This window comes from Mustela putorius, unplaced genomic scaffold (genome assembly GCF_011764305.1).
Source record: "Mustela putorius furo isolate JIRA1106 unplaced genomic scaffold, ASM1176430v1.1 tig00000430_pilon_pilon_pilon, whole genome shotgun sequence".
Classification (NCBI taxonomy): Eukaryota; Metazoa; Chordata; class Mammalia; order Carnivora; family Mustelidae; genus Mustela; species Mustela putorius.
In genome coordinates this window covers 7,669,793-7,685,934 of record NW_025421377.1, presented here as the reverse complement: position 1 = coordinate 7,685,934, position 16,142 = coordinate 7,669,793, and the positions used below count along the sequence as shown (strand labels likewise).

At 45.2% G+C, this 16,142-nt stretch overlaps 1 protein-coding gene across 1 annotated transcript; it reads right to left on the bottom strand.

Moving 5' to 3' along the window:
- Nucleotides 1-470: 470 nt before the first annotated feature.
- Nucleotides 471-14,943, bottom strand: SRD5A3 (steroid 5 alpha-reductase 3). The gene is made up of 5 exons (XM_004775510.3): nucleotides 14,613-14,943; nucleotides 8,007-8,149; nucleotides 5,790-5,987; nucleotides 2,304-2,438; nucleotides 471-1,423 (listed from the first exon to the last, which is right to left on the bottom strand). The coding sequence occupies exons 1-5, from the start codon at nucleotides 14,831-14,833 to the stop codon at nucleotides 1,164-1,166; spliced, it is 957 nt and encodes a 318-aa protein (XP_004775567.1). The 5' UTR covers nucleotides 14,834-14,943; the 3' UTR covers nucleotides 471-1,163.
- Nucleotides 14,944-16,142: the final 1,199 nt, after the last annotated feature.

Genomic DNA, 16,142 nt, shown 5'->3' with positions numbered 1-16,142 from the left:
GACGAGGGCGGGAGGACGCTCTTTCACTGCACTTGGTTATGCGTCTGAATAATAATGAGGTTCCTTCTCCCACAGCAAGGTACCTATCAGTGCAAAACTTCAGTAGCTAGTAGTAATATGACACCTGCACAAAAGCCATCAAGTTAATACCTTCGTCACTAAGCCAGGAAATCCTGTGCTGCACAAATGTGCGGTTTTTACAGAGTTACTCAGGCTGTGGTGCTACTTTTCCAGTTGTTGTTTTTCTTTTAAACCATGCATTTACTGCCCTTTGATCTAATCATGGGTATTTTCTTGAACAGACTGTTTTGATGTAAACTTTATTCCTAAAAATCTTCAGATTCACTTTATTAAAACAGTTCAAACTCAGGCAAACCTTAATCCAGTGTGAGTAACTCCACACGAACGAGGCTACAGCACTGGCCCCCTCTGCGGCGAAGGTCAGTCCATTCATGAAGGAGCTCTACACATAAATATAAAAATATTTTATTTTCAGATGCTTTCATTTTTAAGGTACTTCCTTGAAAGGCATGTCAAAAGAAGTATTAAATAAAAGTGGTTTCCTATGATTTGAAGGGGAGAGGAGTGGAAACCGCTGTTGCTGGTTACGTAACTGAAAATCTTCATGGCTGTATGTGAAGGTATACACTATCTCCAAGAAACTCATTTTCCCCTAAATCTGTTGCTGTGAAATTATATATTGTGATTTCCAAAAGCTTTTACTGAAATGCAACAGTTACTGCGCACTGCTATACTGCTTCTTATGTAGTCCAGCTCATCTGTCCCCAACAAAAAGCCACGGATGGTCTCATCTCTTCCTCTGGGGACGTAGGTGCATGTGTGAAGCCGTTGGCATATTCTTGGTTAGCTTGCTTGTGAGGCAGCTTGGAGAAGTCTCCTCTACTTGTTAGCAGTTGGTTGGTTTTATAAAGCATCTCAGAAGGCAGACACAGCACTCCCAGGCCTGCCAGAAGGATTTCCTCTTTGAAGATTCATTTTCTTGCGGGGTCTTGCTTTGCTCATTTGGTGAAGACTTTTGGGTGTAAAAACGGAATGCAGAGTTACAAACAGTTTTGCAGAAACTGTGCTTTGGTCCCTAGACTTTGTTGTCCTGAGGAATCGCACCTGTCACCTGGTTTGCATGCTTCATGACTGAGGTTACCTTAAAATAGGAATGGCAGGAAAGCTTTCCTATGCTTTGGATAGGAGACAAATTTGCTTTTGTAGAATTTGTGGCTGAGGAAAGCAGACAGCGCCTGGCTGAAGAAAACATATGTCACCACTAGCCACCAAGTTAAGTTGTGGAGCCCAAAGGTGACAGCCATGGAAATGTAGATCATCAGCTCTGCTAAGTAGTTCGGGGAAGAAACATATTCAAACCAGTCTCCAAAAGGGATTCGGTGGTTACAGTGAATGACCACCCCTGAAACAGAAACAGAAGGCCACCTGAACAAATGAAATTGTAGAAAGAAAATTTACCACTTCAGGCCCCAAGTCATTTCCAAAAACTCAGATTGCTGACCTGTGTGCAAACCCATTTCCCGTCACACTTCCACGTCAACTTACTATGTATTAAAAAGTTACATGCCTAGGTTACACTATCAACTGAAAATAAGCACAGAGGAAAACCTGTTTCTCCATTAGGCCTCCAAGCTAGTCATTAAGAGTCATTAAGAGGCATGAGCTCAAATCCTGACTCTACCACTCACATGCTGTGGAACTTTAGAAAAGCTGCTTAACAGCTCGGTGCCTCAGTTTCCCCATTTGTAAAGGGAGAATAAGACTGTCCCCAACTCAACTAAGCACTGTGAGACTCTATGTAAAGTTCCCGGAACCGGGCCTGGCACAGAATAAGCACTGGATAAATGCTGAATAGTATTATTCCACTCTTAGTATTTCAAAAAACCTAATGAAAACTGTACCTGTGCTAAGTCAAAACAAGCTAACTAAAAAGTTAAGGGTTTTTTTTTTTTTTTGCTGCGGCTGGAATGACCCTAACTCAGCAGGGTAACGGGAATGTTCACGTGCTGGTTAGGCACGTGTCTGCTGTGCAGGCCCCCAGATGTGGACACAGAATGGAATTATAGAGCGTGAGGGCTAGATGGAGCCGGGGAAGTCTTTCAGCATAACGCTCTCGTTTTACAAAGGGGAAGATTGAGATCCAGAGAGAGGTCTTGTCAAAAAGGAGCATCTGATAGATGAGTCCGTTAATTTAGGGCAGGAGGGGAAAAAATAAAGGAACAGAGATAACTAACTTCTGAGGGTTCAGATTTCCCACGCAATGGCTGTGCAAGGCCCCTCACCTGCTTTATTTTTCCTGAGATTGCCGAGAATGACATGGCACTTGTACTGATGGACAGACGACCAGATAAACATCAGCATTCCGAGGATATGGAACCACCGAGCTTGCATCAAGAGATTTTTCCCTATCACATAGACTACAGAAAAAAAGAATTAGCTTATTAGCCAGGCTGCAACATTTCAGAGGCTTGGGGAATGATACAGCTAGTAGAACCATACAGTTAGGAGAACACAATTACCCACTATTTTGTTCCTCATGACTAGAAAATTATCCTGACCGAATGTACCAGGTCTGGGGGTTGGGGGGGGGCGCTGTCCTGTGGGTGAGGGGGTAGGCTCCTCATCCAGGGGCAGCTTCAGTGGCCCCCGACAGAGAGTGCCACATGGACACGCTCTCCTGCTGCCTCTTTAAATGCTTCAAGCACAGAGGTCGGCTCTGTGTCCTACTCTTGTGATGCACTCTTGTGTGGTGACACTGCTTTCCATTTCTATTTCTAAACCTGGTGTTGTGTCTTCTTTCTTACGGTCTACTGTCAGTAAGACACTTTCTGAAGGAATCTCACCCTGAGCTGCCACCCTAAGCCATTCAGGGGAGACACTGAATGCAGAGCACGGACTTGACTGGCTCCGGCCAACGAAGAAAATCACTAGAAGTCACAGCTCACGGTGGGGCTTCCCAAAAGAGAAGAAGTGTAAATTGCAAGACGAAGACACAAACTATCCTTTTCTGATTAGAGAGAACCATGTTAGTTTTAGCTCAGAAGTAGAAACACTCAAAGGATCATCTTCCTCTTTCTTCTCCAGCTACCAAAAAGACAGGAAGAAGGCAGGTCTTCTGAGGACTGGCATCAGAAAAGCAAATTCAGGACTTCCTTATGATCAGCAGGAAGCAGTCAGGTTAGTTAGGAACTTGACTGAAGAAACAAAGCTGTCCATTGACTGCAGATTGGATTGATGGTGGGGAAGAGCCTGAGGGTCTGGAGCCAAGAGACAGCCCCTACAGAGTTGATTCAGGTAAGAGAACCGAAAATATGCGATTCCCTATGGGCACTGGAGGGAGGACTAATGACAGCTAAAGACTAATGAGAGTCCACCAATGTCTACATGTGTTAATTTCTTTTAGAAGCCTATAGTTTACTATAGACTCTTAATGTTTACTAGACTTAGCCATTTAATGAAAAGGTTATATTTTTACAGGTTAAAAATAAACAAAATATAAAAATAGTTTTAAATTGGAGGGCTTTAAGAGCAAGTCATTTTAGGATTAAAAACTGAAGCAAGTGTTTGAGAGTTCTCTTTGCTGTCAGGTTACCTACTCTGAATCAGAGAAAGTACCTATGAGGGAAAGATTCCTAAGAATAAGTTGGAATTATAATGCAGGAAAGGGGAGGCAAGTGGAAGGCTGAGAATCCAATCTGTGTAGTATTTAGCTATTTGTTTATTCGTTGTTTACTGACTGAGTGTCTACTGAGCCTGGCATCTCACACAGGGATAGAGCAGTGAGTACGTAAGGTAAGATCTCAGTCCTCAGGAACCCACGTTCCAGTGGCAAGGGACAGACAGAAACTCGTAGGCAAACCGATGACCAACACAAGTTCAGGTAGAGAGGGCACTCAGGAGAAAATAAAATACAACAGTGTAATGGGAAGTGGCTGAAGGTAGACCCTCTAGACTTTGAAGACCAGGAGATGACGGGGCAGCTTGTAGACATCCTTTCTCTTCCTTTTCACAAGAACCCTCTGAAATCAGGATACGTCCCTGATTACAGATGAAGATACTGAGGTTCAGGGTGGTTAAGTAAGCCTGTATTCAGACTCAGTCTATTCCTGTCAGACCCCATGGCTGACACATGCCTGTGTGTTCTCTCTCAGTGAATTCCTGAAACCGGTTTGCCTCATATTGTCCCAAATGCCTGCATATGACTTCTTGAAAGACAAGTAGGTGAAAGAGAGGACAGCTTCAGAAAGGCGTGTCTAGGAAGCTATTTCTGGGAGTGTCTCAGCTGCTTTTTCTTGACTGTTTATTTGGTGGGGAAGGCAGAAGCTGGGATCAAGCTAGCAGACAAAGCTCCAGAAGAGATACGTAATGCCAACAGAGGCCAACAGACTGAAAGCTAGCAGGTTAGCTGCGTGCTTCGGAAAGCTTCTTTGGGTGGAAATCCTAGCACTGTGCACCATGTATCAGACCTTGATACAGGCTGCACATGAGTGCCACAGCAGAACATTTGGGAGGAAACACTGACTTGATTCAATTCAGGGGAATCAGATGGAGAGATGCTAGCTGAGTGCCTGAAGCCCATAAATAATTCATGAATTAAGAAAAATCATTACTAAATTGTACTCTAATGTCATTCCTTAAGCCAAAGAGACCTTGGGGTTGTGCTATAGCGACAGAGAGAGGATGCTCAAGGGGCTATTCTGATGCCGAAATCAAACCTGAGGAGAAAGTTCACTGAGTACCGGAAACATCCAGAATTTGGTCTCTATTTACACGGACAGACAGGACATCCGAAGACTTGAACTAAGAGAAAACAGTCATGAATGCTCTGCCCTGCAGTGTGTGGGCAGAAGGACACCCAAGGCGAAGCAGGGTGACTTCGCCTCAACACTAAAAACTAACGTGAGTCACCCCAAATGACTTGAGTTCTGTGTAAAAAGCATGCATTGTTTTTACAAAAATGATAGTCCTATATGTTAGATCTCCAGCCTCCCTTCCCCCTGCAAAGCACACTTCATTTCCTCCTCATAAACAAAGGTCATGATTTTGCTTCCCTCTTGCCCGGCCAGTGGGAGCTCAGCAACGTTCAGACACAACTCGGACTCTCCACAGTACGCTTTTGTCCTCTCCCCTCAGGCGGCCTCCCTTGAAGAAAAGCTTTGTTATGATCAGAATCATCCCAAGAACGAAATGGCAACATAATGGCTCTCTACTCCCTCAAATCCAAACGGTTCACGCCCGGCCCAGGCCACGCCTTCTCCTCTGGTTCTCTGAGATTTAATCCCGTACCACCCTTTCCCTTCCACACACGCACCCGAGGGAGACTGAGCCTTTGGTGGAGCAACTTTGCCGACCCTTTCTCCTGCTCTTGGGTGTTCCTCTGCTTCCTACCCAACTCTTGCCCATACTCCCTCTTTCTTTCCAGAGTAACTCCGCCTGAGGTCACGGACTTCAGTCCCACCAAGGAAGACCCAGATCCCAGTTCTTCCTCCTTACAGCAAGCCTCCTCAACACCTGGTACTTGACTGTCTTTACCACAGGCATTAGCGCTTACGTTGGTGTCTCTCAGGTTTTAGCAATTATGTAATAGTTAATGTATATACCCTTGGGCACGCTGACTTTTGCCAAGGCTGGTAGGGTTCAAACTCTTAAATGCAAAGTGGGTTGGGCAGGTCTGTTTTCAAACTTTTGTCAAGCTTGGTGGAGTGCTTTGCCTGAACAGCACTTCACACGCCCAGTGACTCAGCTGACAGACCCCAGGGACCACTCACCATTCCTGCCGTCCATTGGCACTTGGCTGAGCACAGTCAGGCCGGTGAGGACATAGTAGACGAGTCCAAAACAGTACTGCACGACGTGAATCACGGCATTGGAGAAGACACTGACATAGAAGCATTCGAAGAGCCTTCGCAAGCTGTGTAGCCACAGAAATACTAACACTAAGAATGCGGACAGTGCCAGCTCACCCCCTATAATTCAGAATGCAACATGTTAGCATCTCTCTTTCCGGATTAATGCAAAGTCATTATTATTTTTCCTGCTGTTCCATGGAGTATTAAATAAGATTAGAGCTAGGAGAGGGCCCTAAAACATCATCTAGCCTAACACCTTTTTTTTAAAGTCATGAGGAAGTAAGCCAAGTGAAGTTAAGGAATTTGACTAGAGACAAACTCAGATCTCTGGCCTCCCCATCATTGGAAAGCCTTCTGGTTACACGCATGTCACAGCAAAGGAGTCTGTGCACGCAGAACCTGATGTCTGTGGACTTCTGGTTCCTGGCGCTAACAGCCAGATGAAGATGGTCACGAAGAATGCCCGGATGACCTCTAATAACCCCACCCAGTGGGATCCCTGGGTCAGGGGAGATGAGACACAGGCACCCAGACAGGCAGAAAAGGGGACAGGAACATAGACAGAAGGAAATATGCGTTTTTTTTCCCATATTAAACAAACAAAAAACAAAATCATACTCTCAGGGGACTGTGAGCCTTGAGATCAATCCCTCTACCTGCTTCCCACCCGTCTGCCAAAAGAATTCAGAAGAAGTACTAGTTTTTAAAATGACATAACACCTAGATGTTTTTGTTTTTTAAATGAATGTCACACACACACACAGACACATACACACCCATCATTAGAATTAAGGATACAGTTTAACGAATTTTTTTTTCTTTCTTTTTTTTTTTTTTTTTTAAGATTTTATTTATTAATTTGACAGAGAGAAATCACAAGTAGATGGAGAGGCAGGCAGAGAGAGAGAGATAGGGACGCAGGCTCCCTGCTGAGCAGAGAGCCCGACGCGGGACTCAATCCCAGGATCCTGAGCGGCTTAACCCACTGAGCCACCCAGGCGCCCCCAGTTTAACGAATTTTTACAAACGAAACCAACCTATTCCACCCATACATCCGGCATCCAGATCAAGAAACAGAACACAACCAGCGCTCCCTTGTCTCCCCTCCAGGCACTGCCTCCCCCCAACAAAGGTAAGCCCTATCTAGACTTCTGTCAGTACAGAATAGCACTGCCTACTTTTCTATTTTAAATACAGCAAATCCTAGTTTTAACTCTTTGGGAATAGATTAAAACAAATATACAAATAAAACTCCTCACAACCAACCTTCTAAATTCCAGAACCCCAGCTAGGCCCACAGTAAACAAAGGGAAAGATGACATTTTTAATGGGTGAAGTGGGAACCACTGAGTTCTCTGCCGGTTCCAAATAGGATGTGCATAGTTCTTCCCTCGGGCTGTCATCTTTTGCAACAAGTTCCCCGGGTTATGGAGAAAAGGACTGTTCCCACGGAGCCAGTGGTGGAACAAAGGACAGAGACAGCACCAGGACAATTTGTTTCTAATTCAGCCCCTCACCCTCTCCCTGACACTAAATGAGGCTGCCTTACGGTTTTCACCTTCCATTCCTGCTTTCTAAAATTGTTCCATGCATCCTTTATTTGAGGATGAGTGAGGCGAATTTAAAGGCTATTTTATAATCATTTGTTGATAATCATCAACAACTATTCAGAGCCAATTTTATTATATAACTATTGCTTATAGGATAACCGATATTTTTAACTGGTGATCAAGAGTTATTCTGTTTTGGTTCAGCTAGAGAAATGACAAATGTTTCAAGGCCAACCTAATGGAGCCCAAGAGCTTTCGCACAGTGTAAAGACTTCTGCATAAATATATCGATAGCACTAAAAATATCAGAAGGAGCACAGCCAGTCTTGTACACAGCACAGCACTCGCTGGGAAGGCAGGGATGAAGAGCGGACCCTTGGTCGGCTGTGATCTCAGTGAAGGACATGGAGACATCCCCGTGGCCACCGGGTTAGGAGGCACGCAGAATTTTTTTGGCCTCACCCTCCACTTCCGGGGCCCACACAGGAGGAGACTAGGGTGACTGTGAAATACCAGGAACAGCTCCCTGCAGGCAGGAAAGGCAGGAACAGGACGACACGGTTCTAACTAGCCCCTGGAGTTGTACCTTGGAACTGGGCAGCCCCGAGAATTCTGAGCAGACCGTGAAGCCAGTTTGGAAAAGGCACTCCCAGGAACAGAGACTGAGTAAGGTGCCAAAGCAGGAAGCCGTTCCACAGCACTGAGATGATGTAGAAGTGAGAAAAGTACCTGCAAGGTGAAACCAGTTAGGCGATCATCAGAGGAGGTCCTCTTTAAAGCATTAAGCAGAAAGACTATTTTTAGACTCTGGAGCCTCTTTTCCCGTTTCCTAAAGTGTACTTTTGTTTTTTTAATAGAACCCGAATCCTGCAGACGTTCAGACTTTTAAAATCTGCTTTCAAAGGATGGGACCAGTTAACTCCGGAAAAAGAGGCCACCTGAGGTTAACGAGACCGTGATTGACCTTGTCAAACCCGGAAAGAGGGTCAATTAGCAACCTTTCTTATCTCTGGGTGAGAGGATTGGCTCAAGTTCCAACAGAGGGGGCACCAGACCCTGGCAAAGAGAACCTAGGTTGTGCCAACAGAAGCCAAATGTGTGAAAGATTTCTAAATCCTGGGCAATGTTGCTGCAACAGCCAGAGAGCCTGTTACACAAGATTTACAAAACCACAAGCTCTCGGGGCTGCCAGAAGCCTTAAAGGTTTTCTGATTCAGTGTTTTTCCGAAATTGTGTTGACCAAATTACTTTATAATAGCATGACTTGAACTCATAAAACGAGGAACCAAATCCTGATGGTTACACCTTTCATCAAGTACAGTGCCTATTCTGTAATCAACACAGTTACAAATGAAATACAAGTAAAACCAGCGCCAATGGACACCGAAGTTAGCAAGGTCCCCTTAATGTGAAGGAGGATGCTGGTTTACCCAAAGGAGGTCACCTACTGCGGCACAAAGGCCTAACAGGTTCTTCTGAGGTCCCTTTACCCATCCTTCTCCTACTTTTCTTTATTTAGGTAAATTCAAAATCTTTCTGACTCTGCAGGTTGTCCTCCGTGGCCTTCAACACATCACTTTGTATCAAGCCTCTTCCTTGTCACAACAAAATAGACCGAGCTCAGGGATTCTTCTTCCAGAAGATCCAGAGGATTGTATCAGACTTTACAGCAGTCCCCGCCCCATCCACCCCAGACCCTGCCCACAATCAGGTCTGACAAATACTGATCTCATCTGATCATTCCAGAGCAACCCATTTAGTTCTCCTGACTCCTGTTACAAATTCTATCACTAGATCTGCCCTTGCCGAGCTAGCCTGTTATTCCTCATTCCGATCTTCTCCAGGCTCAAGAGCTTAGTTTCCTCCAAAGTTCATCCTTATATTTCCAGTACTCCCTTCCCTACCTGGCCACCGGTTTTTGGTTGCCTTCCAGGGTCTTTCTTAAGACATGCTTCCTAGAACTGAGCCCAGGTGTGGTCTGAGTTGCAGGAGCAAGGCAGAATGTCAGGAGCACCTTGCTCTGAAGGCTTCCATGTAAAGGAGAGGGGTTGACTTCTGAAAAGCATCTTCTGGGCCAGCCACTCTACCTACTTCATTTCTTCACAAGTATTTATTGAGAACTTAGAACGTGCTGGGCAATGTTCTAGGATCTGGGAACTCAGCAGGGAGCAAAGAGACCAGGTCTCTGCCTTGATGTTTACCCTCAGCATATGGTCAATGAATCAACCTATAGACATGTAGCATAATACTGGTTTAGGGGGCAGAGACGGTGCAGAGGGGAGGCCGAGGGGGTCAAAGATGGCCTCTCTGGAAGTGATATTGGCTAGAATGAATAACCTTAGTGAGCGTCTATGGGAAAGAATTTTCGAGGCAGAGGAAATGACAACCACATAGGCTCTGAGGAACAATAAAGGCCACATGTGTGCAGAAGCAGATGCTGTAGGGTCTTATAAGGACCTGGCTTTTATTCAGTGTGACAGGGAGCCATGTGTGCAGAGTGACTTAAATAACAGGTTTTAAAATCCTTCTGGCTAATGGAAAAGTTCTGGAAATTGATAGTGGTGATGGCTGCACAGCAATGTGAATGTATACAACACCAATGAACTGTACACCCGAAAAGGGTTAAAATGTTAAGTGTTACGTCATGTATATTTTACACACACACACACACACACACACACACACACACACAGCATTGCTTATTCACTTCACTCTCTTTAAAGTTAGAAAAAAAAATCCCTCTGGTAAGTTGGCAGAAACAATTCTGCCTAACAAAAAGTTGACTTGGTTATTTTGTGGCAGGTGAGAAAAGGAAGGCTCAGATGTTAAGTTACATATCCAAGGTCACACAGTAAGTGGCAGCATTTAGCTCCAAACTCAGCCCTATGACTCTGAAGTTAAAATCACCCAGTAGCACTACCTTTCTTTCTTTCTTTCTTTCTTTCTTCTTGCTAAAGTAGGTGCTACGGCCAGCGTGGAGTCTAACACGGGGCTTGAACTCTTAATCCTGAGAGCAAGATTGGAGCTGAGGACAGTATTTGGACACTCAACCAGCTGAGCCATCCAGATGCCCCCACACCCCTATACCTCTAATTCATGCAACCTAGACCCAATGAACCTGAACTTTTCTGTCTCTGGATCACATATGTCAATTTATACCACGTTAAAAGGCCCCTTTAGCCTCCAACAACAGATCTAAGAAGTCTACCCCTTTTGTTTTAGACATTCTCCCTCTTTTTCCTCCCTTGGCACTTTACTTAACTGCAGCACTGTTTTCCAAGCCCGTGGGAAGAGGGATAAGGTGATCCTTATGGTAACACAGGACTTGGCACCAAGCAAGCACTGCTTTAATAAATATTTCAGGGCTAATTAGAAGCTAGGGACTGCTCTAGGGTTGCAACAACGAAAACAACAGATAATCCAGCCCTTATGGCACTTATACTCACACTCACACACAAAAGTAAAATTCATTGTATTCCACCAGGCAGTTACTGTTACTGAGAAAATGAAAGCCAGGAAGAGAAGAAGAAATATGGGGGCGGGGGGGAGTCATGGTGGTGGTAGAATTATACTTTTAAACAGGGTGGATAGGCAATACCTCACTGAGAAGGTAATATTTGAGTAGAATTATAGGAAGTAAGGACATAAACCATGTGTGTGGCTATATGGGGAAAGAGCTTTCTAGATAGAGGGAACAGGCAGTGCAAAGGCCCTGAGGTGAGAAAGAAGACTAGCAGAGAGGCCTACAGGGCTGGACTGGCACCACATGGGGGTTAACTATAGGTCGCAAAGTCAGTGAGGTGATGGGAACAAAACAGTATAAGGTCTTGGGCTCTTCCTGTGAGTAAGGTGGAAACCACTGGATGATTTTGAGCCAGGAGGCAGGATCTAATAATACAGGTTTGCAGATAGCTGAGACTGATCCAAGGCCCCATTATGGGAGTTATGGGGTTAACTAAGAAGTGAACTAATGTTTACTGGTTCTGACTAGGTGCCTGGCCTGTGCTAAGTACTTTAATGTCGTCACCACCTATATAGCAAAGAGGTGTTATTATACAAGCAAGCCTTTTGCCTGGACCTTTTGCCTCTTACTCAGTCTTCTCCACACAATGGCTAGTCACCCTTTCAAAAACAGGAATCACACCATGTCACGCCTCCTTCCCTGTCCTAAAGAGTTCAGCGGCTTTCCATACACTCGGAATAAAATCTCCTCTCCACCGTGGCCCTGGAGAGCCAGCCTGGCCTCCCCCAGTGAGCTCATCTCCTGCCCCACCCCTCCCTTACCATCCTCTCCAGTGTTGTCACTGTCACTGTCACAACCACCCTACTTTGCTCGTGATCAAGTAATCCTGCTCGATTTCCTCTGATGCACTTATTACCGTCCAAGATTACCTTGTTTTGTAAGATCTGTTTACATATTTACTGCCTGTTTGATAAGAACAAAAGCTCTTGGCACGTAAGTACTCTATAAACCTTTTGTTAATCAACAAACTAAACCTAAACCCTGTTTTTCTTAAATTCATTCAAGACAAAGTGATCAAGGACCTTATTATTTGTCAGGCACTGAACCAGGGATATGGTAACAAACAAGACAATGTAAATTTATGGCCAGTTTATAGTCTAGAGCAAGGGTTCTTAACACTTTTCCTCCCTGGCCTCCACTGGCAGTCAGGGGAAGGGAACTGGCCACTTTTTAAAATGTTACTTCGATCATAAAATACATAGGGATTACCAAGGAAATCAATTATATTGAAATATAGGTAACACAACTACTAGAAAAAGAAATTTGCGATACAGTAATATATGTGCTTAATTATTGTATCAAATAACAAGATCTAGGGATTCATCCTTGTGGTGAAAATATTTTGATGTCTCTTCAATATTTTTAATGTGATATAAAAAATCTTTCACCATATTGCAAGTACTGCTAATTCTACCATGGTTCATTAAATACATTTATCATTAAGGAAATGCTAAATTTTGGCTAGAGATTAGTGAAATAAAGATGTAATTTTTTTTCTAACTCAGGTTTGCCCTGAATTCTGTGCACAGGTCCCCTGGTTATGACTGCTGCACCCCTGGAGAAAAGTCTGGATGGCTCTTTGCTTCCAGAGCTCAATTCAATTGCAAGGCTTTGATACCATTTTGAAACTTAGAAGCAGAAGTACTTCTATACACATTACACAAGTCAAGAGCATTCTGACTCATGTTGACATCACCTATTTATTCAGATTTTCTCGGAAATTAACAATCTACGAACCAAAAGGAAAACAAGAAAAGTACCATCACCTTAATTTAGGGAAAAAACCCTACCCAACAGTGGTAATGGAATTGAACATGCCATGAACTGATTTAAGGTTTTATTCTTGCCTCCTTAGGAAAAACTAACCCCAAACAAAATTATGTAAGCACCATTTTAGATGCAGAAATGTGAATGCAGAAATATGATTTACAGCTGCCTCTAAGTATAAAAATTACAGGTTCACTTTTAAGAGTACAACTGAATTCTGCACAAGGAAAAATATTTAAATATAGTATCTAGGCACATTTGTCTTTCTTTCTTGGCCTGGACTTGCTCTATCTTCTTCCAATACTAAAAGAAATGGTTTAAATTAAAAAAAAAAAAACCAAAAATGAAAACAAAACATCATTTGGACATCATGGGAGGTTCTAATCTAGAATTCTAGAAGAATAAAAAGGTGTAAATTATGGGAGAAATTACAACAAGCCCAAAGAGTAGTAATGAATAAAGGAAAGCTACCAGGTCTGTTTTCTTAGCTGTCATCTAATCAAGTGCTTGAGCACTAACAGCTGGGGAATGGGAGCCAGAGAAACAGCGGAGTGCAGGGAATGACTTGAAATGTGTCCTTTAATCTAGGGACATCAATCTCCTTTTCAAAATTCAGAAAAGCAATTTGTTAGAATTCACACTAAGAAATATTTTTGCTTCACTTTATAACAGTAAAAAATGATAATCTGGGAATGCCATTGCTATAAAGCCCAAAAGGCTGTACTGCAATCAAACGATTAAAAATAGGATAATGGCTAATGTTTGCTTAAAAAGAGCCTCTAATAAATACAGGGTTTGACTAATTCGTCCTAAATACTTCTACCTCTTCCCAGGGCCTCATTCCCTTTCCTCTTCCTGTGAATGTCCTACATCTTCCTTCTCAGTGTTAACACCTGAGGAATCTCTCTCCCAACAGACCAAAGTGGGGGCGATTATCCACGTTTCAGAAGCCAAGTTACGCTCAGCCGCATTCTTGTCTGTGGACCTGGGACCCTGTCTCTGAGAGGTTCAAGCGATAACCCTGGGGTTTTAATACATTTGAAACCTTATCACGTTCCTCCAGATACCTTCCTACATGTTCAACTTTCGATGCACCTTCAAGACAGAAGAGCCACTGCTGTTCTCCTACCGTCTAGAAGTGCTTGGCTGACTCTTCTCAGCTATGTTCTGAATTCAAAGCAAAACAATAAAAAACCCCAAACAAAAGCAAACTACAAGTCTTTACAATTCTGAAAGACCCCTACTTAAGCCCTAACGATTTAGATTTAATCTTTCATTGAACTTGGTTATGAAACCTGTTGAAAGTCAAAGCTTCGGGGTCAGTCTCGACAAAAATGTGCAGTCCTGGGCCAAGGTGCTAGGGAGGAGGGTCGGTGTGGCCGAAGGAGGTGCCGCCCTGTGACCAGCGGCTCGCCCCTCGTCCTGACTTCGAAGGTTGGAGACAAACGAGAGAAGCACAGGCGAAGGGCGGGCCTGCCTTCAAGTCTACAAGTGAGTGACCTCAAGTTAGATCGAGCCCTACAGTGCAGGGGAGGGCGAAAAGGAAACGTTGGGACCAAAAGGCTATAACCTGACACCGGGTGACCAGGCCTACATTCGGAAGCGCTACTTCCCCCCAGGGGAAGACTCGGTGCGGCCACACGTTCACGTTCACGCGCGGCTCAGCATCCTCGGTGCCCGCGGGCTCTTGGGGCATTTCGGCCCCCCGGGCCACGACGCGGACGCGGCCGTGCCCCCAGAGACCCGCCGAGGCCCGCCGCGCCCGGAGACCTGTCAGGGCCTCCCGGGCCCGGGCCGCGCCGGCCCCGCGCCCGCCTCTGCTGCCCCCTGCCGGCTGCCGGAGCCGGGCGCCCCGGGCTCTCCGCGCCTCGGCTTCCCGGGCTCGAGCCGGGGCGCGGTTACCTCTTGGGCACATCAAAGACCCGGCAGGCGGCCGGGCGCGACGGCCCCTCACGCTTGGTTTTCCCATAGCGGATCAGGTCCTGGAAAAGCGCGCAGCCCGGGAGCAGGCCGGGCGGCACTAGCTGCAGCAGCAGGGTCAGCAGGAAGGCGGCGGTCAGCGTGAGCCACAGAGCGCGCAGCGGGTTCAGCGCCCAGAGCTCGGCCACGACCCAGGGAGCCATAGCCGACGCGCCGGGCCTCCGTGCTCCCAAGGGCCAGAACCACCCGACTGGGCTGCAGCGGCCGCTCGCGCGCCGCACACCAGGTGGGCGGGACGTCGGTGACGCAGCGCGGGACGCGGACGTGCGCGGCCCCGCCCAGGACACGCCCAGGGGGCGGGGTCACGCTGGCGCTCAGTGGTTGTCCTGTCTCTGGTCTGACTCGCCGACCTGTAAGAGAACCCCAAAAGATGATTCAGCGATATGGTGCGAACAGCTGCAAGCCTGATTGCTGCATTTTTCAGTGGAAAAATGGAAACAATCCTGAATGGTCCACTTTATTTAGTTAAGTTGTGTTGCAATAACACGTTGTAATATCATGCAGACATTAACATGGTAATGATGAAGGCGGTAGAAACACGGAACGCAGTTTAGGATAGCAGGAACAGGAGGTTAAGTGAAAATAAGTCGACTGTAAAATACAGGGCTGTGATTGCAAACAACCATATGGTCCTTCTGGCTGGGAAATGAGGGCTTTTCGTATGACTTAGGATCTCTTCGGCAGGAGTCACCCCTTCATTTTTCTTCATTGTTTTTAGGTTGACACCGCAAAAATGCAGCTGGTCTTTCTAGGACATCTTTCCAGACAAGCTACTTGCAGGGACCAAGCTTCCTGGGTGACAGAGATTCTCTTTTAATTCTTTGACTTGGGAAAGGTTGCAAAGCAAGACAGGGGTGTGTGTGTGTGTGTGTGTGTGTGTGTGCACGCGCATATGTCTGTAAGAAAATAGGAAATATTGACGCTAGAAGGAAAAGTCATATTTCTTTTCCTCTCACTGTCTCTCTCTCCGTTTAGATTTTAGCCAAAAGAGTGTACAGCTCACATTCAGACAAACCTCCTGTGGAGGGCAGTGGCTGAACAGGAAGTCACAAGTCAAACCCTACTGAGAGCATTTGTGTATGTTTGAATCCTTTCAGGAGTGAATTATTTCAGAAGTGGAAAACCAGGCTAACGTCTGTTAGAGAGATCATTACCAATAAGCATAAGCCAATTTTTACCTTTCTTCATTTAATTACCAGTGCTATATGATAAACAAATCTCTGGCTTTGCCAGCAGTAAATGACCATGCAGTTCTACTAGTTGTTCAGGCCAAAAACCTTGCACTCAACTTTGATTCCTCTCTTTCTCTCACAGCCTAACTACAATTAGCAAATGCTGGTGGTTGAGCCTTCAAAATTTGAAACCCAAATTCAATCAATTCAGTGAAACCTTTGTCAGTGCTTTACTACAGACCCCAGCCAGCTCAATAAGTAAGAAAAAGAAAGGAAAGTT

Excerpts from the sequence above, each read along its gene's own strand:
- SRD5A3 (XM_004775510.3), bottom strand. The coding sequence starts at position 14,833 with ATGGCTCCCTGGGTCGTGGCCGAGCTCTGGGCGCTGAACCCGCTGCGC. Across the intron at positions 8,150-14,612 it reads GTCTTTGATGTGCCCAAGAG|GTACTTTTCTCACTTCTACA; the intron begins GTAACCGCGCCC and ends TTCACCTTGCAG. Across the intron at positions 5,988-8,006 it reads CGGGGCTGCCCAGTTCCAAG|GGGGTGAGCTGGCACTGTCC; the intron begins GTACAACTCCAG and ends TCTGAATTATAG.